Genomic DNA, 23,560 nt, shown 5'->3' with positions numbered 1-23,560 from the left:
TACACTTGATAATAAATTATGAATAACTGGTTGGAAAAACCACTAATCCAATACGGATAATAGATTTCATTACCGAACATATATCCGAAATTTCGGATAACTGAAATATCCCAATTTCAAAAAAGAAATATTTTCGGATACCTTCAGATATTGAAAAATAGAGTTTTCAGATGTTTATTGATAGTAAAATCATAAGTTTTTGCTTGTTGTCCTCTTACTCAATTGTGGGGTCTCTCAGGTGTTTGATCAGATCAGTCACGTGATGAAAAGATGATGGGGTCAGTCTCGTGATGAAAAGAATCATGATCTTCATATTTTCGGATAATTTCGAATATAAAAAGAAGATATTGAAACATGCTTAGAAAATAGCTTTTTCGGATATCCAAAATTAGTTTTTGGATAAAATCTAATCATATTTTTTGATTTTCGTATTCGTATGAATAGTTTTAAACACCCCTTAACTTATTGCAAAAGTAACAAACCCCTTTTTTTAAAAAATCCTTAAAACCCTTCTCGACCTTATTACATCTTTTTATTTTCCTTAACAAAACCTAAAAAAGGTTGTAAAAAGAAAGGTAAAGTAAAGAACACCTAGCATAAAAATGTTTAAAACTTGCAAAAGCTATATCTTAATCAGAACAACAAGTCACCAAGTAAACTCATCCTGGACTTGTTCACTCTTTCACACACTAACACGGTTAACACCAGCGTACGTATACAAATCAACCCCGTGTTAACCTGCTATAGCCGGTAACCAACACCACCCTTTCTTCCCCAATCTATCTTTCTCTCCCCGGTTTTTACTTTCAAAAACTTAAAAAAGAAACTCGTTTCTTTACAGATTCAACTCTTTTCTCTCTCCAATTGAACTATACATATACAATTACATATATATATATATATAAATTATATATATACACACACTGACTTTTAAAATATATATATATATATAATAGTTTTGTTACCTCGGATCTTTTGCACCGCTACGATCTACATATCCGGTGAGTTTTCAGTTTACTTATTTATTCTCACACGCACACACATATATATATATATGTATGTAAGTGTGAATGTAAATGTTGACATTAACATTGCATGAGGTTAGGGTTCATAAGCTGATATGCTAAAATTATGGTTTTAGTAAAGAGGTTTTTGTGTTAATTTAGATAATTGTGTAGTTAGTTTACTATTGTTAGGTCATGCTTCTAAATTATATATATATATATAGAATGTATGTATGTATTTATATGTGTATATATACATATATATATATATATATTTTAGCTGTGTTTGAGTCTTTTAGATTTTAAATAGCTAGGGTTTAGTATATCTATACATATATACTTTGTGTTTAGCTTCCGTAATCTGATATGTGGATCTAGGTAGGAGGCTAGGAGCTGTTGTTCAAAATTCAAAAGCTCATATACTGAAAATAGCTAGCCTACTATAAAGCGATATATTTATTTGGAGATGCTTGTTAATGCGATATGAATTTGATTGCTGGCATTTCACTTATTATGAAGGATTATATGCTTGGATTTGAAGTTTTTTATTTGAAGTTTTTTTTTTTGTCCATTTTAGCTATAAGCAGATCAGTTTCTAAGGGTTCAGTCTGTTCAAACTTATGTACTTACTAGCAGTTACTTACCATATGTTGCTCTATAGTTGACTTATATTTGTATCCTTGATCTTTGATTATAGTTTTGTTTGATATTTATATTTGGACATCTAATTTGCATGGTATTTGTGGCATTCTTGGAACTTATATTGTTTAGCTACTAGCATAAGCGTTAAGGAAGCACATAAAATGTTATCTTAATGTAATCATCGACAACAGTGTTTAGTAGTCTCTTTCTTTTGACATGCAACTATACTTATGTTTAATAAAAGTTGTGTTTTTTTTTAATACCCTGTTTGTCTGCTTTCTTGTTTTTTGTTTTGTTTTGTTTTATATTAGAGTGAATTGAAATGAGCCTGTCACCTCTGACACTATATTTCATACATATACAGTAAGATAGATGTCTCAGATGGACCACAGAGATATGGCCTCTCTGTGGGAGCGTTTGGTTCGTGCTGCACTTCGAAGGGAAAGAACCGGGTTTGATGCTTATGGACGCCCTGCTGGCGGCATTGCTGGAAATGTTCCATCTTCACTCTCAAATAGTAGGGACATTGATCCCATTCTAAGAGCAGCCGATGAAATCCAAGATGAAGATCCAAACATTTCCAGGATTTGTATATTTTTCATTCTCCCTTTCTTTCTGTTTACTCATTTCAGACGTTTTACATTACCAGTTAAGCTGCTAATTTATAACATTGTTAAAATAGTGTATGTTACTTTTGTTGCAGTATGTGAGCATGCTTATACTTTGGCTCAAAATTTAGATCCTAATAGTGAAGGTAGGGGCGTGCTACAGTTCAAGACAGGGTTAATGTCTGTGATCAAGGTATGGTTTCTATGACAATGTGACAAATGTTGTAATCTTCTCAAATATTTCTGTTGAATGACATGTTTCCGCATGTGTTCTATTATTTATCTGGTAGCAAAAACTAGCAAGGAGGGATGGTGCAGATTTTGATCGAAATCAAGACATAACTCGCTTACGGGAGTTCTACAAGATATACAGAGAGAAGAATGATGTAGATAAGCTACGGGAGGAGGAAATGGAACTGCGGGAGTCGGGTACTTTTAGTGGAAACTTTCAAGAGTATGAGACTCTCTCATCTCCCATTCTTTATTCACCTTGTATTAAGATTCATATTGTTGTATATGAAACACTTTTATGTTTGGATAACAGGTTAGAACGCAAAACCGTGAAGAGAAAACGGGTTTTTGCAACTCTTAAAGTTTTGGGAACTGTTTTAGAGCAGCTTTCTAAGGAAATTTCTCCTGACGAGGCAGAAGAATTGATTCCTGATGAGGTTTATTCTTTTTTTATAAAAATATTTTTAGAATTCAACATGGGTCTGAATAGTTTGTCAACACATGTCATTTATGTATTATATCTAATGGTTATTGTTATTTTTCAGTTAAAGCGTGTGATTGAATCTGATGCTGCTATGACAGAAGATTTAATTGCTTATAATATTATTCCTCTTGATGCTCCTGCTATGACCAATGCTATCACTTCGTTCCCAGAGGTGAATGAAGTTCATGTTTTTTTGTTTTTGTTTTTTTATCACGCTTTCACTTCTCCTCTCATTTTTAACATAGTTTATGATACTATTAATGACATGATGAGTTGATACTCAGGTTCGTGCTGCAATATCGTCTTTGAAGTACTTCAGAGGTCTTCCAAAGCTGCCGGGAAATTTTCCGTTACCCGCTACCAGGAGTGCCGATGTTCTCGACTTTCTGCACTACATTTTTGGATTTCAGGTTTGTACTCGAGTCCCTGATGATGACTTTAAACTTTAAAGATGTTTTTTTAATAGAAAATGATAGTAACAAATATATTGGTCCTAACTAGTTTTTATATTTGTTGGTTGGCAGAAAGGTAATGTTTCGAACCAAAGGGAGAATATTGTCAATCTTCTTTCAAATGAGCAAAGTCGACTTGGTACTCCTGATGAGCAAGAACCGGTAGGTCCCATATCTATTCAGCTTTTTTTTTATAATATATATAGCTTACCTTAAGATGCATGTTTTACATTAGTGCCGCAATAAACACCACCTGAATGATGTGTTTAATAAGGTGCACTGTATGTTGTTTCAGAAACTGGACGAGGGTGCCGTGGATAGGGTATTTGTAAAGTCTCTGGATAACTACATCAAATGGTGCAACTACCTGGGTATCCCACCAATGTGGAGCAAGTATGACGTTTACAAATATTTAAAATATATAATGCCAAAGTTAAACTTGGTCTTAACAATTACATGTGGGTTCATAAATCCTTAGTTCTTTTCTTTCGTTTTTGCAGTACGGATGTCAGCAAGGAAAAGAAAATACTTTTTATTTCGCTGTACTTTTTGATTTGGGGTGAAGCTGCCAACGTTCGATATCTCCCAGAATGCTTGTGCTACATATTTCACCGTGTAGGAATATCTGAAATAAACTTTTGCTCTTTGTATTTATATTTATTATTATTTTTTGGAGAAGGGGGGGGGGGGGATCAAAACTCTTCGTATTATTTTAATGTAATGGATGTTAGATTTTTTTATTTATTTTTGTTAAACACTGAAAATATGCTTGGATTTTTCGCTTTATTAGATATGTCGGTAAAACATATTCACATGTTCTAGATTGTTTTAACTAAAAGTCTAATTGACAGATGGGGGAAGAAGTGGATGATATATTGAGGCAGCAACTTGCAAAGCCAGCTGTCAGCTGTGTTACTGAGAATGGCGTCTCATTTCTTGAACAAGTCATTTGCCCTCTTTACGACGTTATTGCTGCAGTATGTCTTGTGTACATTGACTTTGTCATTTTATAGTTTTTTGATTTGCGATTATATTAGTGGACGAGAATAGGCATAATTGTAGTGGGCAGTAAGCATATGCTGTAAATTACGTAGACACTGTAGGCATTTGTTTTTACTTGCTTAATTACTTTGAGTGGACTTTTGGGATGGTTTGTTAAATGGTGTGGTTGACATTTCAAGAGTTTAGTTAGGAATTATCTTGTTGTATGTCATAAGTTCTATAACAGGTTACAAATTTTAATCCAAGATTTCATACATTGATGCATTTGACTTGTGATGTTGTCAAGAGTGTAATATCATCAATAAGGAAAGAGTCAAAGTGGCTGAAATAATATAATTCTTGTGGCTTGTTATGATAAATATTAATTAAATAAGTAAAATTCTTGTAAACATATCTTCCACACTTATTGTCATAAATAGATTTTGGACAATTAGTGCCTCATGTCAACATGACGTGACACGTACTGAAGGAGTATTCCTTTTTATATGAACCTGGTTGTTCCACGTGACCACGTCTAGGTTTTGTGCTCTGCAGAGATGCTAAGTAGTTAAGCTTGATTGCAGGAGGCTGATAACAACGAAAATGGGAAGGCTCCTCATTCCGCGTGGAGAAATTATGATGATTTCAATGAGTACTTCTGGTGAGGTTTATGTTTTTAAATATCATCATTAAGATGCTTAATGTTTTTCTTTACATCGTTTCATGCTATTTCTTTTGTAGGTCTCGTAGCTGTCTTAAACTTGGTTGGCCTTTAGACAGAAATTCATCATTTCTTTTGAAGCCATCGCGGAGGTCAACGGTAGTAATTATGTGTTCATCTTTTCTTTCAAAGAACACGTAGGTTTTTGTCATGCAACTTACTTTGACCACCTTCAACTTTTCTTCTGTAGAATATATTGAAAGCTAGCGCCAGTAAGCGTCGTGGGAAAACCTCATTCGTTGAGCACCGGACGTTTTTTCATCTTTACCATAGTTTCCACCGCCTATGGATATTCCTTTTCATGATGTTTCAGGTTGGCCACATTGTCAGAATTTCTTTGGTTTTCCCACATTTTCTGATACTAAACATTATCCTCTTTACAGGCGCTTGCCATAATAGCTTTCAATGATGGAAAACTAGATGGCAAGACAGTACGTTTAGTTCTTAGTCTTGGCCCAACTTTTTTTGTTATGAAGCTTTTTCAAAGTAGGTGTCGCTCTCTGCATACCTATTTAGTAAAAAAAAGTGTTTTCTCAGTTTATGTTTTTAATTTCTTACTGATTATTTTATCAGGTGTATTGGATATTGTGGTGATGTACGGTGCCTATTCTACAACAAGACACTTGGCTGTTTCACGGATTTTTGTTCGTTTTTTATGGTTTAGCTTTGCTACCATATTCATAATCTTTCTTTATGTGTAAGTAATTATATATCTTTGTTTTTTATATCTGTATGCCTGCTTGTGAAAGTCATTACCAGAGTTCTTATCAATTCCGTCTCCTTTCAGGAAAGGCCTCCAAGACACGACTAATTCAATATCGGGGTCTATTGTTTTCAAGATATATGTAATTGTTCTATGCATATATGCTGGAATTCAATTCTGCTGGAGCTCGTTGGCACGGTTACCATCATGTCACCATCTAATCGACCGGTTGGGTAATTCATCTGTAGTTCGTTTAGTCAAGTGGATTCATCAGGTTGGCATTCCATCCCATGTAGCTTCATATACTTCTACTTATGGAGTTATGGTTCATAATCTCTTACTTTTGATTTTTGACAACAATATTATTTTCCGGCTGATTTTATTTTTTAGGAGCATTATTATGTTGGGAGAGGCATGTATGAAGCAACAACAGATTATATCATGTAATGATCTCAACGCATCGTTTTTTCTCCAATTCCTTCATCTATTTATAATTAGTTATAATGTCACTGACTTGTAAAATCAGGTATGTGTTTTTCTGGCTTATTGTATTGGGAGGAAAGTTTGCATTTGCCTATTTTCTTCAGGTAATTAACTAGTTTGGTGTTGTTAGTGTTATTTTAGGTGTTTTCATTATTTCCGATTACTTGATTTTTATATGTATGTCATTGAGTCTTTATGCAGATCAGGCCCCTAGTGAAACCAACACGGCAGCTAATCGATATTAAAGATTTGCGTTATTCCTGGCATGATTTTGTATCAAAAAGTAAGTTAGATTTTATGATATTGAAGTCATTTTTTCTACATTCCTTTCGTTAATATGTTTGTCCTTTTTGTTTTATTAATTGGATTGGGATATTGTTTTCCTTATAAGTAATCTGATCATTTAACATTCAGACAACCATAATGCCTTGACTATTGCTAGCTTGTGGGCACCGGTGTTTTGTGTAAGTTCTTTTGTACTTTCTTTCTTTATTATCTAGTTATTCAATAACATTCTCTTTAAAATGACCTTTTTAAAATATTCCATATTTTAAGTTTCTGATAGAAAATTGTAACTACCTTATAGTGTAACACTGTAACCAAATTATGCATTTGTTTTATTTATATGACAAGCTTTTGATTTTGTTGGCCTTCACTTTTTCTTCTTTATGAGCTTATGCAAAAGCAATGAGTTAAACCTCAACTTGTATTTGATTGTGATGGAAAGATTGAAGACTAATTACTATGAGCTCTGTTTTGCATTTTTACCACTCATATTCCCTATTCTTTCTTTTTGTTTTGTTTTGTTGGTGAACATAGATGGCGAGACATGTATTCTTTGGTGTATTTAATGGTTATGAATGGTTAGATATGTTTTTGAACTTGAGCTGTAATATGTATAGTTTTGAAGGTGACTGGTTAAGAAATGATTCCTTTTGTGATGTTTTTTAATATGTTAATGTCTCATGTTTTAGCCCATTATATTTGCTGTCGTCTATTTTTAAACATGATTGGCTATTATTGAAAATTGCAGATCTATCTTCTAGACATCCACATCTTTTACACCATTATATCTGCTGTTGTGGGTTTTTTGCTTGGAGCTAGAGATCGTCTTGGTGAGGTAAGTAAATGTATTGAAAACATGCATGCTTGATAAATAAAATCTCATATAGTAGTTATCTTGGATTATGACATCATCTTTACTTTTATGTTCCTGTGTATATTTTCTATTCTCACTTCTGTATGTATCTAATTGTTGTATCCATCTGCTACGTTTATGCTTTGTCGTAAGGACTAAGGACATGTAATAATTACAAGTCCTCTGTTTTGTATCTGTTCTTTCAGATTAGGTCTTTGGGCGCCGTCCACAAATTCTTTGAGAGGTTCCCTGAGGCATTTATGGATAATCTTCATATTCCTTTAGCTAACAGGTGTTCCTGGTCACTTTCTATATCAGAAATTTTGAAATTTTATGTTAAATAGTTGGATTAGTGTTGCTTGTGGGATTGATGAGTAATTCACATTTTGCAGGAATTCTCTTACACTAACTGGTCAGGTAAGTTGCATTAAACTATACTATCATTTCCAGCTCCTTTGACTTGTTGCTTTCTTTCCCTTCTTAAATGAAATTTTATGTTCTCCATTATGTTAAGGTTTTGGCAAAAAACAAGTTTGATGCTTCACGATTTTCACCCTTTTGGAATGAGATTGTGAATAATCTGCGAGAAGAAGATTACATTACCAATTTGTGAGTGTTTTACTGCTATAATAACAGGACTTACTGGGTAATGGCTTTTTTCTCATCCTACTTCAATGCATATTATTTCCCAGGGAAATGGAATTGCTGCAAATGCCAAAGAATTCTGGGTCTGTTCCTATGGTTCAGTGGCCACTTTTCCTCCTAGCTAGCAAGGTCATTCTTGAAGTTTCATATTTTGGCTTTTCTTTTTTTAGTTTCCTTGTTTTATATGCTCTCTTTGTCATATGCAGATATTCCTTGCAAAAGACATTGCTGGAGAGAGTGACACGCAAGATGAGCTGTGGGATAGGATTTCAAGGGACGACTACATGAAGTATGCAGTTGAAGAGTGCTTTTATACCATCAAGTTAATTTTGACTTCAGTTTTGGATGATGATGGAAAATTGTGGTAGGTGCTGACCGAAGTGTTTAGATTCATATATTGTAAAGCTGGCAATTTTGACCCATTTGATACTGATCTATTGGGCTGAAAGTAACCCAAAGTCTATTTTAAGTATATGCAATCTGCTAAACCATTTTGTATACAAATTTTCAGTTTTATATTGTGACAAAACTTTTGTTATCATAACACGTTATGATCTGTAAATATGTTAGAATTGTTCATGCAGGCCAACCCTATCTGGCCTGTTCTGGCTCATAATTAAAAATGACTGGTTGTAACCTGATCTGGTCGTGGCCCTTTAACTGTCCCACCTGATTTGCTAACTTTACCACTTTTATATTATAAGTTATTTGTTCTTAAAATAGTGGTCCTTTTATTGTCTTAGTGCATTTGTTTAGCTTTTCATCTACATGTCTTTTGTAGGGTTGAAAGAATATATGAAGACATTAGAGCAAGTATAGTGAAAGGAAGCGTCTATGCCGACTTCCAACTGAAAAAGTTGGCTCTTGTAATTCAAAAAGTTACTGCACTTACAGGAATTTTGGTATGTATTTGTACGTTATAGCCTATTTCTTTTCATTCACTTTGTATGACAATAATGTGGTTTCCATTTTGTATGCACAGAAAGAAGTTGGAACACCTGAACTGGAGAGTGGTGCAGTCAATGCTGCTCTTGATCTTTATGATGTTATTAAGCTCGATTTTTTTAGTGTCAATATGAGGTGCGTGCATATGTACATCTTACCTCTTTTCTACGTTAACATAAAATTGACAGATCATGTTAAAATTTTGTAGAGAAAACTATGCCACTTGGAATTTCTTGTTAAAAGCAAGGCAGGAAGGTCGCCTGTTTTCGAAGTTAAAGTGGCCAAAAGATCCTGAATTGGTATGTAGACTTCAGTAATATTCAATGTTGTGTTAGTTGACTTTTACTTTTCATGTTATTCTATATTCGACATTAAATCTCATACTCATATATTTGTCTAAAGAGGTCACAAATTCGGAGGTTACATTCGCTTTTCACTATCAAGGATTCAGCAGTAAATGTCCCTAGAAACCTAGAGGCTAGACGCAGGTTGGAGTTCTTCACGAATTCACTTTTCATGTCCATGCCCAGAACCAAGCCTGTTCGAGAAATGTTATCTTTCAGGTAAATTATCACTTTTATTGTTTGCTGGTGCTTCATTTCAATACTAGTATTCTGATACATGTGATTATAAGCTACCCCTTTGGTACTGATGGAGATTCTGAAATTATCAGCGTTTTCACTCCATATTATTCGGAGACTGTTCTCTATAGTATGAATGAGCTTCTTAAGAAAAATGAAGATGGGATTTCGATTTTATTTTATCTTCAAAAGATTTATCCAGGTATTTTCACTTTCAAATGTGTATATATTTAATGGCTTTGAGTACCAGTCTATATGGATGCCCTTTTGGATTTTGCAGATGAATGGAAAAATTTTCTTGCACGGATTGGTCGTGATGAAAACACTCATGAGTCGGTTCTAATTGATAATCCAGACGATAACCTTGAACTTCGGTTCTGGGCATCATATCGTGGACAAACACTGGCACGAACTGGTATAAAACATTATTTTATTTAGTTGACATAGCCTGGTTCCATAAATCCTACTGTAATTCTGTTGAATTTCCAGATTGTGTTTCCTGTTTACGTGACACCTAGTTTTTGTTAAAACATATATTCAGTGCGAGGAATGATGTATTACCGAAAAGCTCTAATGCTTCAAGCTTATCTGGAAAGAATGACTGTTGGAGGTTCGGCTTCCTGAAAGTTTGTATTTTATTATTTTAAGGCTATCACATCAGACGTACTTTAATTTTTACTTTTATGCTAGATATGGAAGCGCCAGTTACCGATAATGAAGCAACCGATACTAAAGGATTTGAGTTTTCTCCTGAAGCAAGAGCTCATGCGGACCTAAAATTTACGTATGTTGTGACGTGTCAGATATATGGGAAACAGAAAGAAGATCAAAAGCCCGAGGCTGCTGATATTGGCTTGTTATTGCAAAGGTGAGATTTTTATGTTTCTGATTTCTAGTTTTAGCTTTATCTGGCAAATATATATATAGTTTCTTGCAATTTTGTGATATCAAGTTCCTTGATGATAATCTGTTATAATCAATATATATGTGGCTGTCTTCCAGAAATGAAGCACTTCGAGTTGCTTTCATTGATGAAGTGGAGACTTTGACTGCTGGTAACAAAGAGTACTTCTCTAAACTCGTTAAGGGTGATATTAACGGGAAAGACAAGGTTAATAATTTTCATTGTTTTCCTTTATTTTTCTGTGGATAGGCCCCTTCTTTTTACGTTATACGTATTATGCTTTCATCTCTTATCTCTATCCTCTTTTGATGTGATACAAACAAGCTAAACAGCAAAACACATTTGAATATCACGAACAAAGCCAACGGAAGTCGGCTGTAGCAATTAATAGATAATCTGGATAAGCTTCAGTAGACTCGTTTTCTGGATTAATGCCCCAGTGGCCCTAAGTTCCTAATGGCTGGCGGCCTTATTTGTAGACAGACTTGACATAATCTTGGAGAACAAATAACTTCCAAGAATAACAAGACAATTATTATAAATTGACACTTAGAACCCTTGGACTTCTGGTTCATATCATTGCCTCCTTCCCCCCAAAACACCTTGTCCTCAAGGTGTTGCTCCAAACAATCTTGAAATTCTGAGATCCCATATCTTTCTTTGAACACTATGTCCAGCAATAATATCAGGTCATCTGAAGTGACCCCATGGCTCTTCAAAAAGAATGACCTGGCCTCCCTTAACATTCTCGTCATCTCCTCCACATTGGCCAAAGTTTCTGGTTTTGGCTACAATCGACCAGCCCCAAAACATTTAATTAGAAGACTTCACTACAAAATCATTTTGTTATTCTATAAATGGGCTACCACGAACCTCTGCTAGAGTACCACAATCTTCACTAATATCTTCCACCACCTCTGGTTGAACAACCAATATGGTTACTTCCTCGGCCTCCTTGTTACTTTCTTCTTGGTCTTATTGTGTTGACTTTGTACCTTCAATGTCTTCCATACCTCTAACACCAGCACTAAAATCAGCTTTGTTCTGTTCTATTTTAATATTTAAATCCAAATCTTTTTTATAAAAAGAAGTAGGATCAAACGTTGAGAAAGAATCTTGCAAGCCATGAGATTCAACTTTTTAAGGCCAATGAAATCAGATCTTTCACTTTAGAGCAGCTATATTGATGCCATTTAACAATATTTCCCTAATTTCAGGTTCTAAACCACAGATGAATAGGTATGTAGCGTAATCTCTGAAATTTCTTCAAAATTTTTAACCAGATCGAATAAGATTTGAAACGAATCAATATTCTTTAACATTGCCTTCTAGGCTAATTGTCATAATCTTCTTCAATGCGAATTCCATTGGATGAACAGTGCGCGATGAACTATACCCCTGATGGACACCAAGCTAAACAGCAAAACACAATTGAATAACACGAACAAAAGCCAACAGGAGCGGCTGTTACTATTAATAGATAATCTAGATACGCTCTAGTAGCCCGTTTTAAGGATTAATGCCCCAGTATCCCTAAGCTCCTAAGAACAATTAATTAAAAATCTTGAAATTTAACTCTAATGGCAGCCTTATTTGTAGACAGGCTTGACTGAATCTTGGAGAACAAGTAACTTCCAAGAATAACAAGACAATTATTATAAATCGATACTTAACATTGTTGGGCTTCTGGTTCATATCATGATGTTCTTCTGATTGCTCATACTCAATCAGTTTTACTATTTTGCTATTGTGTATTAGATCCCCATACCCTGCACACTTGTGGGATTGGTTATTGTTGTGTATTGAATCCAAATGACCATTAACTTTGGCTTAATTATTTGTTAATATGGAAGTATTCATTGTGTAGGAAGTATATTCAATAAAATTGCCTGGGAATCCCAAACTTGGTGAAGGAAAACCAGAAAATCAAAATCATGCGATTGTATTCACCCGTGGAAATGCTCTTCAAACTATAGACATGAATCAGGTAATAGTAATACTACATATGTGATTTCTTTATCATCTTTGTGTTTAGATATTAATTAGCATCCATCTATTTGTTTTTAGGACAACTATTTTGAAGAAGCTTTAAAGATGAGAAATCTTCTGGAGGAATTTCATGCTTATCATGGTATCCATCCTGTTACAATTCTTGGTGTGAGAGAGCATGTGTTTACGGGGAGGTATATATATTAATTAATGTATTTTTCTTGACATATGCATTCTTGTGAATAAACAGTTTTAATTTTTAAACCATTTATGCAGTGTCTCTTCTTTAGCTTCTTTCATGTCCAATCAAGAAACAAGTTTCGTTACTCTTGGACAGCGCGTTTTGGCAACACCATTAAAGTAAGTTCAAAGTTTTTTATAGTTTAATAAGCTATTTATGTACTTCATCATGATTTCACTTTAAAATGTGATCAGGGTTCGCATGCATTATGGCCACCCAGATGTATTTGATAGAGTGTTCCATATAACACGGGGTGGTATTAGCAAAGCATCTCGTGTGATCAACATTAGCGAAGATATTTATGCCGGTATTTTTGTGTTTTTTTTTTTTAATTACTTTTAGAACATTTTAACTATTATTCCGCTTCATGAAACCATAGATCTGACATTTAAACTGCAGGTTTTAATTCAACTTTGAGGCAAGGAAATATCACTCATCATGAGTACATACAAGTTGGCAAGGGACGTGATGTTGGGCTCAATCAGATTGCACTGTTTGAAGGAAAAGTGGCGGGTGGAAATGGCGAGCAGGTTCTTAGTAGGGATATATACAGACTTGGACAGTTGTTTGATTTCTTCCGAATGCTTTCATTCTACTTTACAACTGTTGGATTCTACTTTTGTACCATGGTATTCACCTACATTATAATTATTTAAATTTCCAATCATTAGGAGCTTGTGCACGCATCAAATCAATGTTAAACGTTTCGTTTGTCCCCCTAACTAGTTTCGTGATCTGTGTGCAGTTAACGGTGATTACTGTGTACTTTTTTCTGTATGGCAAATTGTATTTGGTAAGTAGTATAGTTTTGGTTATATATTTTTTTAGTAGAGTTTTGAAGTATCTTTTGAAGTTATATACATTCGTGTTTCAGGCATTGTCTGGAGTTGGTGAAGATATCCAAAACAGAGCCGACGTATTAGACAACAGAGCTCTAAATGCAGCTTTGAATACACAGTTCCTATTTCAGATTGGTGTCTTCACCGCTATACCCATGGTTTTGGGTTTTATCTTGGAGCAAGGATTCTTGAGGGTATGCTTATTTGTCTATGTGCATGCAGATTGTTTTTATTACTTAATCTGCTCCTTATGTGATCTTTTTTTTTTAATGGTGTCACAGGCTGTTGTTAGTTTTATCACCATGCAATTTCAGCTGTGTACCGTTTTCTTCACGTTTTCTTTGGGCACAAGAACACATTACTTTGGCCGAACCATTCTTCATGGTGGTGCAAAGGTCTATTCTATTTATCCTTTCTTTCTTGCTCTATTCTAAAGGTGACAATAGGCAGGTTGGGTAATGGGTCAAAACGGGTTCATGTTAAAATGGGCTGGATTGACCTTGAACATTAATGGGGAGACATTCAACTCTTTCTATCAAATTATTTAACTCTTTCTTTCAGATTTTACTTTTGTATTTATTGTTCTACCCATTTTGACAGATGAGATATAACCCAGTTCAATGTTTGCATATGTAAATGGATCAAATATGTCTCGTCTACCTTATGTCTTCCTTTTAACCTAACAAAATTCAAATTTCAAAACAGTATCATGCAACTGGTCGGGGCTTTGTCGTGCGCCACATTAGATTTTCAGAGAACTACAGGCTTTATTCACGCAGCCATTTTGTCAAAGCGTACCTCTCTCTCTCTCTCTCTCTCTCTTATATATATGTGTGTGTGTGTGCATGTGTGTGTATCTAGATCTTGTTTACATTCATATGCGCTCAGGCTTTTGATACATATAAAATTGTTGAAACAGATTGGAAGTTGTTCTATTGCTAGTAGTGTATAGTGCGTATGGGTTCAATGAAGCTGGTGTAGTAGGCTACATTCTTCTTAGTGTTAGCAGCTGGTTTATGGCAATATCGTGGCTTTTTGCTCCGTATATGTTTAATCCCTCAGGTTTTGAATGGCAAAAGTAAGTTATGGTGTTTGCTAATTGGAGTTGTGCATCATCTTCTTTTTTATTTTATTTGTTTTATTTACTGTCTTTTGAGATTGTGTAGGACGGTTGAGGACTTCCGCGATTGGACAAATTGGCTCTTTTATAGGGGAGGAATCGGTGTCAAAGGTGAAGAAAGTTGGGAAGCATGGTGGGATGAAGAATTGGTATGAATATAACTTTTTGTCATTTTTATGTTGTCTTGTATCTATACATTGTGGAGTAATACACGTGGTTATGATATTTTCTTGCATGTTATTAACTTGTAACTCTGCCAGGCTGATCAACTTTTATGAAATTGTAATTTTTTGCAGTCTCATATCCGAACACTTGGGGGAAGGATTATGGAGACCATTTTAAGTCTACGCTTCTTTATCTTTCAATACGGTGTTGTTTACAAATTGGATGTGCAAGGCTCAAATACGTCTTTGTCGGTAGGTATTTTTTTCATCATGTAACCGAGCTTTTCAATTATGTCATTTTGCTTAGTGTACATATATATGTGCAGGTGTATGGATTTTCTTGGCTTGTACTTGTGGGGCTGATATTCTTATTCAAGGTACAGAAAATGACATTGAATTTTGTAATGTTATATTACCTTGTAGCAAATTGGATAATCTCTAATATGGGTCTTTTTTATCTTCTTGCTTTTATGTATACAGATTTTCACATTCAGCCAGAAAATATCAGTCAATTTCCAACTGATCTTGCGATTTGTACAAGGTGTTGCCTTCATGCTAGCAATTGCTGGAATAGCTGTTGCTGTTGTGCTCACAGAGCTTACTATTACCGACATATTTGCTAGCATCTTAGCATTTGTACCCACTGGTTGGGGAATACTTTCGGTATGTTTTCTTTATTTGGCTTTTCTTTTTTGGGTCTCATTACTTTTGTGCACATGAGTGGGGAACGTTAATCTCATTTTCTACTCATGTTTTTTTTCCGTTCAGATCTGTGTGGCTTGGAAACCAGTGTTGAAAAAGATTGGGCTGTGGAAATCTGTGCGGTCTCTTGCTAGGTTATTTGATGCTGGAATGGGAATGCTGATATTTGTACCCATTGCCTTGTGTTCATGGTTCCCTTTTATCTCAACATTTCAAACACGGCTTATGTTCAACCAAGCGTTTAGTCGGGGTTTGGAAATTTCCCTCATTCTTGCTGGAAATAACCCAAATTCAGGATTATAGTTTTTTGGTCAGATTTTCTACATGTAGAGGGGTTAACTTAAAGTGTACTATGAGGAATTTAATCTGCAGATTTTAAGTAGTGATTGTATGTAAAATATCAGGTTGTAAATTTTGTAGTATTTGGTCAATTATGAGCATAGAATTTGTGAGAATAGCACCGCCTCTGGTTTTGGGCACCTTGAATTTTATTGGGTTCGTTTTATCTTCATTAGCTTTGTATGTAAATAACATATTTGGACGAGTGTTTGAACTGATGTTGATTGAAATGAAACAAGATTCTTCAGGCGAGTAACTTTCGATAAATTGATGATTGTTTTGTAGTTGGATTTGGTAATAGACTAATGGGTATATGTTGAAAAATAGGTGCGGACGTGAAGTGAGAGAAAGATAAAATTTTTTGTACGAATAGAACAAAAATCAGCCCATATGGTGTAACTAGGAATTTCGCTCAAATCTTTTGCAAAACTAAGAATAAATGGATGTGGTGATGGTGAGTATGGTTCGTGTAACATCATCAGTCATCAATTTGGTGATAAATAATATTCTAGGTCTTAGTGATGAGGTGTGGAGAGGTGTTATGAAGAATCTTGGGGAACTCAAACATGCAAGGGTCAATAGTTGTAATGGAACTCGAACATGCAAGGGTCAATAGTTGTAATGGAATAAGATACACGTGGGAATCAGTACAAGAGGCAAGTAAGGTTCTTACACATTTAAGGTACTTAGAAGTAAATGGATGTTTGAAATTGGTGAGATTAGGAGAGAGGAGGATTGTAGAAGCAATATGCTAACATCAGATTTTGAGACTAAAGGATTGTGACAATTTGAAGGATTGTAGCTGTCTAGGTAGCATTGAGACATTGGAAATTAGAAACTGTAGTTCAATTACAAGTGTCTCCTTCCTGACTGACGAAAGGGGAGGGGGAGAAATGCAAAAGCGCAAGTTGCTTTTTATCGAAGATTGTAAGGAAGTATTTTTAGATGGCTGGCTACATTTGAAATCAATGAATAGTTTATTGAACTCTATTCACCTCACCTTCCTGATTGTATGGAAATGTGACAATTGCGTATTGTCCAAGTATGGATGGTCGTTTTTCACGTGGACATTGGCCTCCAAAGATGAGTACTCTTGTAATAGGGTGGTTGAAGAAGCCGAAAATCAGAGTGGGCCCCTCAATTTTCCAGATCTCTCTTGTTGACCTAACATTAGATTGCAGTAGGGGATATGAGGTGAGGAATTTGAGTCGATTGTCTCATCATCTTATTCCTTCAAATCTTATTTCTCTCGCATTGGATTTCAGAAATTAGAAACAGTTTCGGTGGGACTCCAACACCTCACCTCAGATAACATATTGCCCAAAGCTAAAAGATCTACCAGAGAAGCCGTTGACTTCACTATTGAGATTAACAATTATAGGATGCCTCAACCTCAAAGAAAAGACAATTAAAAGTGGAAGAGGCTCTTTCAGCTATTGGCCCAAAATCTCACATATCCCCGGCATCAAGATAGATGGTGAATTACAAAATTAGTTAATATACTATATTTGATAAGGTGCACCTTTTGTTACTATATGATCACGTAAAATGAAGGTATGTCCGGAAAGTATTTAAGCCTACGGGGTCACACCTCAACGTGAATGGAACTATAAATTAATTAATATATTAAATGTAATTTATTGATTAATTTGATCACGAAAAATAACGGAGGTCCGTTAAAAGTTAACGGTACTTAACTAACGGACTTAACGAAGAAGAGTTGGAATTAGGAAACCCTCTAGAATAGTCTAGAGGGGGGGGGGGGGGCGATCGTCCAAGGGTTTCAAAAACCCTAAACTTGGTCATCAAGTTTCCTAAACACTATAAATAGAGGCCTAAGTTAATTGTTTTCTACACACAATTCATTAGGTTTTCTAAAACCCTAAAAATCTCTTCTTCTCCTCTCCTCTTTGGTTCGATCGACATCATCAAGAAAAAAGGGTTTTGGGTTTTTGATTGGGTCGAAATTTAGAGTGTTCGGTTCGTGATCAAGTACTAGCATACATACATTCCAACGTCGTGTGTGCAATCGTAGAGAGGTTTAATTCAAACCTTATCATAAAGGTTTCTTACTTATTCTCTCCAATTTAAGGTACACATTCTATACTTTGGTTAATTAATTAAACTACATAGATCTTGTCTTTCGTTGCGTGCTTTGTGATTTGATTTGATAATAGTTATGTAACCCAACAGTGGTATCACGAGCCTACTATGTATGTTTTTTGATTACCAATAAATCAAAACTTGAAGGGGGGTTAGGGTTCTTGTTTTTATAATTTTCGAATATATATATATATATATATAATATATATATATATATTGTTAAATTGATTTTGTAATTTAATTATATTATTTAAATTAGAAAAAGGTTTTATATATATATATATATATATATATATATGTATATATATGTTTCGAAATTCCAGAAAATAAAAAAAAAAATTTTTTTTTTAGGGTTCCTAATCCAAGTTTTGATTAATTGCATGTTTATGTGATAGATTGCATGTGATTATATGTTGTACCTTTATTTTTAATGGTTAAAAAGAAGTAAAAATCATGAATTTTTCATGCAAATCATTCATGATTCTTACTTAGATATATTGATATGAAATCTTGATCATTAGGGTTAATTATGCTAGATAATTGGATAATTAATTGTGTGACAATGTGAATTTTTCGTATAAATTTTCTGTTTTGTGACAGATTACTAAAAAATTCATATCTTATAATCCGTAATGAGTTAGAGGTCGTGCTTTGAACTGTAGATACTCAACACATAGGGCTAAAACTTTATAGTTCTGGTCGAAATCTGAATCGGACCAGAAATAGGTCTAAACAGGTTGTGAAGCTACTGGAATTTCCAGTGAGCAATGTGCTTATGTGATAATTGTTTGTTTTGTATATGTTTAAGGCTTACGCAATCAAGACAACTTGATGTATGTGGTCCTCTTCTTTGAAGGGGGAGCCGATTTAGACATAAATAAACCATAGTGACATGTTTAGGTGGCCTACCATAAGTCGTTCCATGCTTAATAGTTATAGTTTATAATTTTGCATATTTATTGTGATATAAATTGTGATGTAAAATTGTTTTTGAGAAAATATAAACTTGACTAAGCAATATCGAAATAAAGATTTTTTAATAAAATTGGAATCTTACAACCTTGAGATACACCGGCTCACCCATTTGAACAAACTCTAAGAGAGGTATAAGTCGGAGTGCGCTAGCCTTCTAAAAGGGCGGGTTTTTAATTGCGTTCATCGCAAACATTTGCCCTTGCGCTTCTTTGTGCGTTCAAATGGAGCTACCGAGATCTCTTGTGTTGTTAAGACTATACAAATGATTTTATTAAATATTATGTTTAGAAGATATGCATGAATCTTCGAAACATAACTTTTTGATCACATATCTGTAACACCCCAACAAGGCGGAATCATGGGGTATCACAACAAAAGCACAACACGACATGGAAATTATGTAGAGTAAAACTAAATGCATAAAAGGATCAAGTAAATCCATACGAACCATTCAGTAGTGCAAGTAACTGGGTCACATCTAAGCATAAACCCCAAATCGGGAATAATGAATCACGGATCCAAGAAGTCCAAGTCCATATCCAATTCTAGCATAATCAAGCAATCAATCATCCAATACAATTTTAAGCTAACCTGTTCACCTGAAAAGTGTACTAAAATGGGTCAATATAAAGTTGGTGATTCGTAGGGACAAGTAACAGGAAATAAGTGTGTCAGGATAACAACGGTTAACGATATACGAGGATTAGAATACTTAATCAAGTTCCAAGGAAACCCTAAAAGGTTTCACGTTATCACAAATCAATACAAGTCAACGTTTACGTTCAATAATAGTTATAATGGCACGACTTACATAATAAATAATGCGCGATAAACTGGCACGACTTACATGATAAACAATGCGTATAATACGTTTCAGGCACGACTTACTTATATTTCAAATGCGTAAACTACGTTCCAGGCACGACTTACATATATTTCAAATACGTAAAATACGTTCCAGGCACGACTTACATATATTTCAAATGCGTAATATCACGGCACGACTTACATATATTTCAAATGTGTAATATCAACGTTACGTTACAACTAAGCATTCATATTCAATATATATGTTAAACAATATCGTTAACAACAAAGTTATGCCACAAATCGTGGGCTTATCGCTATGCCATCAACATGGACTTAATCGTTATCGCAATCACAAATCTATAATACGTTAAGGGGGAAAATGTTATCATGCGAGATCCTATGTCCCGATCCTTATCAAAACGTTTTCCATCAATCAACAACACAATGCACATACACTTCTTACGATTCTAATTTCAAGGAATCATTGATGCTTATATATAGGGTCACCCGCAGCCTTCCCACCACATCTCCTATTCATTGAAAGTATAACCGTCTTCCATGTATGTACAACTACGCAAACCACAACAAGTATTCATAAATGGAAGCATAATTAACCGAGCAACAAGTCGATACGTTAATCAAAAAATCAATCAATCGATTAAACAACAATAACAAGCACGTACACTTTTCAACCCGAATCTCAATTGAGTAGGGAGGGTTTACGAAACTCACCTTGATTGGATATGCAAGCTAAGTACAAGTTATAATCGAGTTATAACGTCCAACAATCGCTTAGCGTGCACCACCTATAAACATATACGTTACAAATCACGTGTCAAACCCTATATAGGTTCTAGAAGAGAAAATCAACCTTAGAGGACAATTGGGACTTAACTCAGTTACGTCACAACCCTAAAGTGTCTTATTGGTTCAACCGAATATGAACAAGGACACTTTATCACATCATTTTTGAAAATGGCAGTGGATTCAAGATATAAGGATTATACCATGATAAAGTAGACTCTCTCACGATTCCAACGATAGGTCATACGCCTAAAACGGACTTACGGATCAAAAGTTATAAGCGTTTGAAATTGACATGTGACTAGAAAAATGCCACTGCGCCGCAGTGGGGTCTGACCCTTCCCACTGCGCCGCAGTGAGAAGAATCTGCACCCAACAGCAGCAGCTCATCACCATAAACGACCCAAAAACACCCATTTTGACCTCATAGTCGACCAAGGAGGATCTAGGACCCGATTTCAAGCTTGAATCCACACATTTGGACATAAACAAACTTAAATGAACACAACCCATTCCAAGATTTCGTATCTAAACATCAAATCAAACTTCAAATTCGCTTTGACCCATTACAAACCCTAATTCGACCTTTTTCTCAATTTGTGACCCAAAAACCCTTAGTTACAACTAGTAACAAGTTTATGAATATGAAATGACGATTAAAGGTTGAGTTTGACTTACCAAATCTTCCAAAAGCCTTTGAATCCGAATTTGACCTAAAAATGGAGATTTCTTGCACTTGGAGGTTTGATCCATTTATATGATGTTTAGTTGTTGTTGATGATGAAAGACTTACTACTAATCTAGCCCAAACAACAATCGATAATCCAAGAATTTATAAAGGAGAAGAAGGTGTCTTGGTGTTTGCTTTTGGAGAGAAAAGATAAAGAAGGAGATTGAAAGAAATGAAAGGGAAAGGGAAAAGAGGAGGGGGGTTTGGGGGCCGGCCTAGAGAGGTCCATAAGTGGCTCCCGCTCCGCTAACTTCGACTAATAGCTAAACGTTAACCATTTAAATGCTAAAACAAAACCGTGCACTTAAACAAACTCAACGTTACGTTAAAACTCGACAAGTCAAATGAGTCAAAAATTACGAATGTTACAATATCAAATTGAATGACCCAATAAACTTAAGTCATTTGCCATCCAATTTGTCAAGGACACATGGGGTCGTTGTTTAACTCACTAGTGTACAGTGGTGAAATGGCGATTGCATGGCGAAACCCATTCACTGGTACACAGTGGTGGTCAATTTTGCGCGTTCTTAGTTGGACGACTTAAAGCGAGTTAAGCGGTGAGACCTTGACCCGTGGAAAAAGATGAGACAAAACATGACTACAAAAGATCACTTGATGAATCGAGTGTCTTACGTAGGTCCCATACTTTCTAGGAATTGCACTTGTAATGCAATTATTGCTCGTCACTTACCTTTTGAGTGCAATCATTTCTAGCAGATCAACTGATGAAATGGTTGTATGTCAATTGGATCCTAGCCTTAATGAAATTAATTGTTTATTTTGTAAGCATTGGGTAATTAATTTCTTAAGGATTTATTATCGAAAATACCGATAATTGGACTTGAATCTGTTTTGTAAAAGGCAACAAATCCTTCACAAAACATACACCAATCGGCTTTCAGGTCAATGCTAGAAAGAGAAAACTTTCTGAAACCAATTTCAATGACTATTTTGTCAATAGAGAATTGTTCTAAGAGTTGAAAAGAAAACCGATGTCATTTGAAACTCAGATACCGCTATTCCTGATGCGAATGCCACTGCTTTGTAGTTGGAAGCATAAAATACTCGGTACAATAGAAATATTGAGGTTGCTTATTTGATGCTAGAAGCATGTCTCCTGAGCTTTAAAAAGCAATTCGGATTGCAAAATCCGTGTGATATGATCAAATAACTCAAGTCTATGTATGGAAAACAAGTTGGAGTTTAATTACTTTAGCTAATTGAGTCACTCCGTAACTTGAACACGAGTATGGGAAACCGGTAAGTGCTCATGTACTCAAGATGAAGAGTCACTTTGAGCATTATGGAAAGGTTTAAACTATGTGTATCTTTTGCCGATTCTTATTGGCATAAGAGATAATTGCATATATGCATAGCATAGTTGGACTTCATATTAAGTTGATTGAGTATGGAGAAAACCTTTCAAGAAATCTGAGATACCCCAAGTTCTTATGATCAAGGGGGGAATGGTTTAGAAAGCAAAACAACCGTAAAGCTAAAGGCAAGAACTTAGGTAAGAGAAAACAAAGTGTTTAGTCTCAAAACCTTAAAAGACCCTTTGGAAAAAGGAGCATACGGCTAAAGACCAGGCTTGTCATCACTATGCTATAGTGAGACACTGGAAGAGGAATTGTCCTAAGTATCTAGCTGAGTTGAACAAGAAGAAGAAGCAAGTTGGTTTAACCAGTTCTTCGAGTATCTTCTTAACTGAATTATAAGTGTTGATGAGATTCAAATGATAATTCAATAGCAAAAGATTCAAGTTAACTTGGACTCTATCTATCTTTGACACTGTCATCTTTTTGTCAAGAAACGCATTTAAAGACTTCAATGTGAAGAAATCTTACAATCAAATGATGAATCATTTGATAAATGCGTGTCTTTGGAATTGTCGTTAGCAAGAAAAGCATTAAACATGAAGGGATCTTACAATCAAATGATGAATCATTTGACAAATGCATATCTTGTATTTTCGGCAATATAACAAGAATACCTTTTCCGCATAAAACCGAGAGGGCTAAGGAACTAATTGGACTAATACATTCGGATGTATGTGGCCCATTTAGGCATGTGTCAAGGAAAAATGCTAGCTACTTCATTATTCTACGGATGATTTCAGTCGTTATGGTTATGTTTACTTGCTTAAACATAAACATGAAGTCTTTGAAACATTCAAAGAGTTTAAAAATGAAGTAGAAAATCAACTCGGTAAAACCATT

The 23,560-nt window shown here is 34.9% G+C and overlaps 1 protein-coding gene across 1 annotated transcript; it reads left to right on the top strand.

Annotated features, from left to right (window-relative positions):
* Positions 1 to 837: 837 nt before the first annotated feature.
* LOC122581880 (callose synthase 9) lies at positions 838 to 16,183 on the top strand. Its single transcript, XM_043754194.1, has 51 exons — positions 838 to 1,001; positions 2,011 to 2,235; positions 2,350 to 2,447; positions 2,545 to 2,708; positions 2,799 to 2,922; positions 3,031 to 3,141; positions 3,254 to 3,379; positions 3,494 to 3,583; positions 3,717 to 3,814; positions 3,922 to 4,036; positions 4,273 to 4,398; positions 4,987 to 5,063; positions 5,144 to 5,222; positions 5,314 to 5,436; positions 5,507 to 5,609; positions 5,697 to 5,820; positions 5,911 to 6,100; positions 6,217 to 6,269; positions 6,353 to 6,413; positions 6,511 to 6,592; positions 6,724 to 6,773; positions 7,343 to 7,429; positions 7,654 to 7,739; positions 7,840 to 7,864; positions 7,962 to 8,056; positions 8,140 to 8,221; positions 8,299 to 8,456; positions 8,874 to 8,994; positions 9,075 to 9,172; positions 9,246 to 9,336; positions 9,440 to 9,600; positions 9,711 to 9,820; positions 9,899 to 10,033; positions 10,160 to 10,228; positions 10,309 to 10,486; positions 10,621 to 10,729; positions 12,390 to 12,509; positions 12,590 to 12,705; positions 12,788 to 12,871; positions 12,947 to 13,059; positions 13,152 to 13,381; positions 13,498 to 13,545; positions 13,627 to 13,785; positions 13,873 to 13,986; positions 14,297 to 14,385; positions 14,511 to 14,669; positions 14,758 to 14,860; positions 15,008 to 15,127; positions 15,202 to 15,252; positions 15,356 to 15,538; positions 15,644 to 16,183. Exons 2-51 carry the CDS (start codon positions 2,019 to 2,021, stop codon positions 15,878 to 15,880), a joined length of 5,742 nt encoding a protein of 1,913 aa, XP_043610129.1. The 5' UTR covers positions 838 to 1,001; positions 2,011 to 2,018; the 3' UTR covers positions 15,881 to 16,183.
* The last annotated feature ends 7,377 nt before the right edge of the window (positions 16,184 to 23,560 follow it).

The sequence above is a fragment of the Erigeron canadensis genome, chromosome 9, assembly GCF_010389155.1.
Source record: "Erigeron canadensis isolate Cc75 chromosome 9, C_canadensis_v1, whole genome shotgun sequence".
Lineage (NCBI taxonomy): Eukaryota > Viridiplantae > Streptophyta > Magnoliopsida > Asterales > Asteraceae > Erigeron > Erigeron canadensis.
This window is presented reverse-complemented; position numbering and strand designations above follow the sequence as displayed.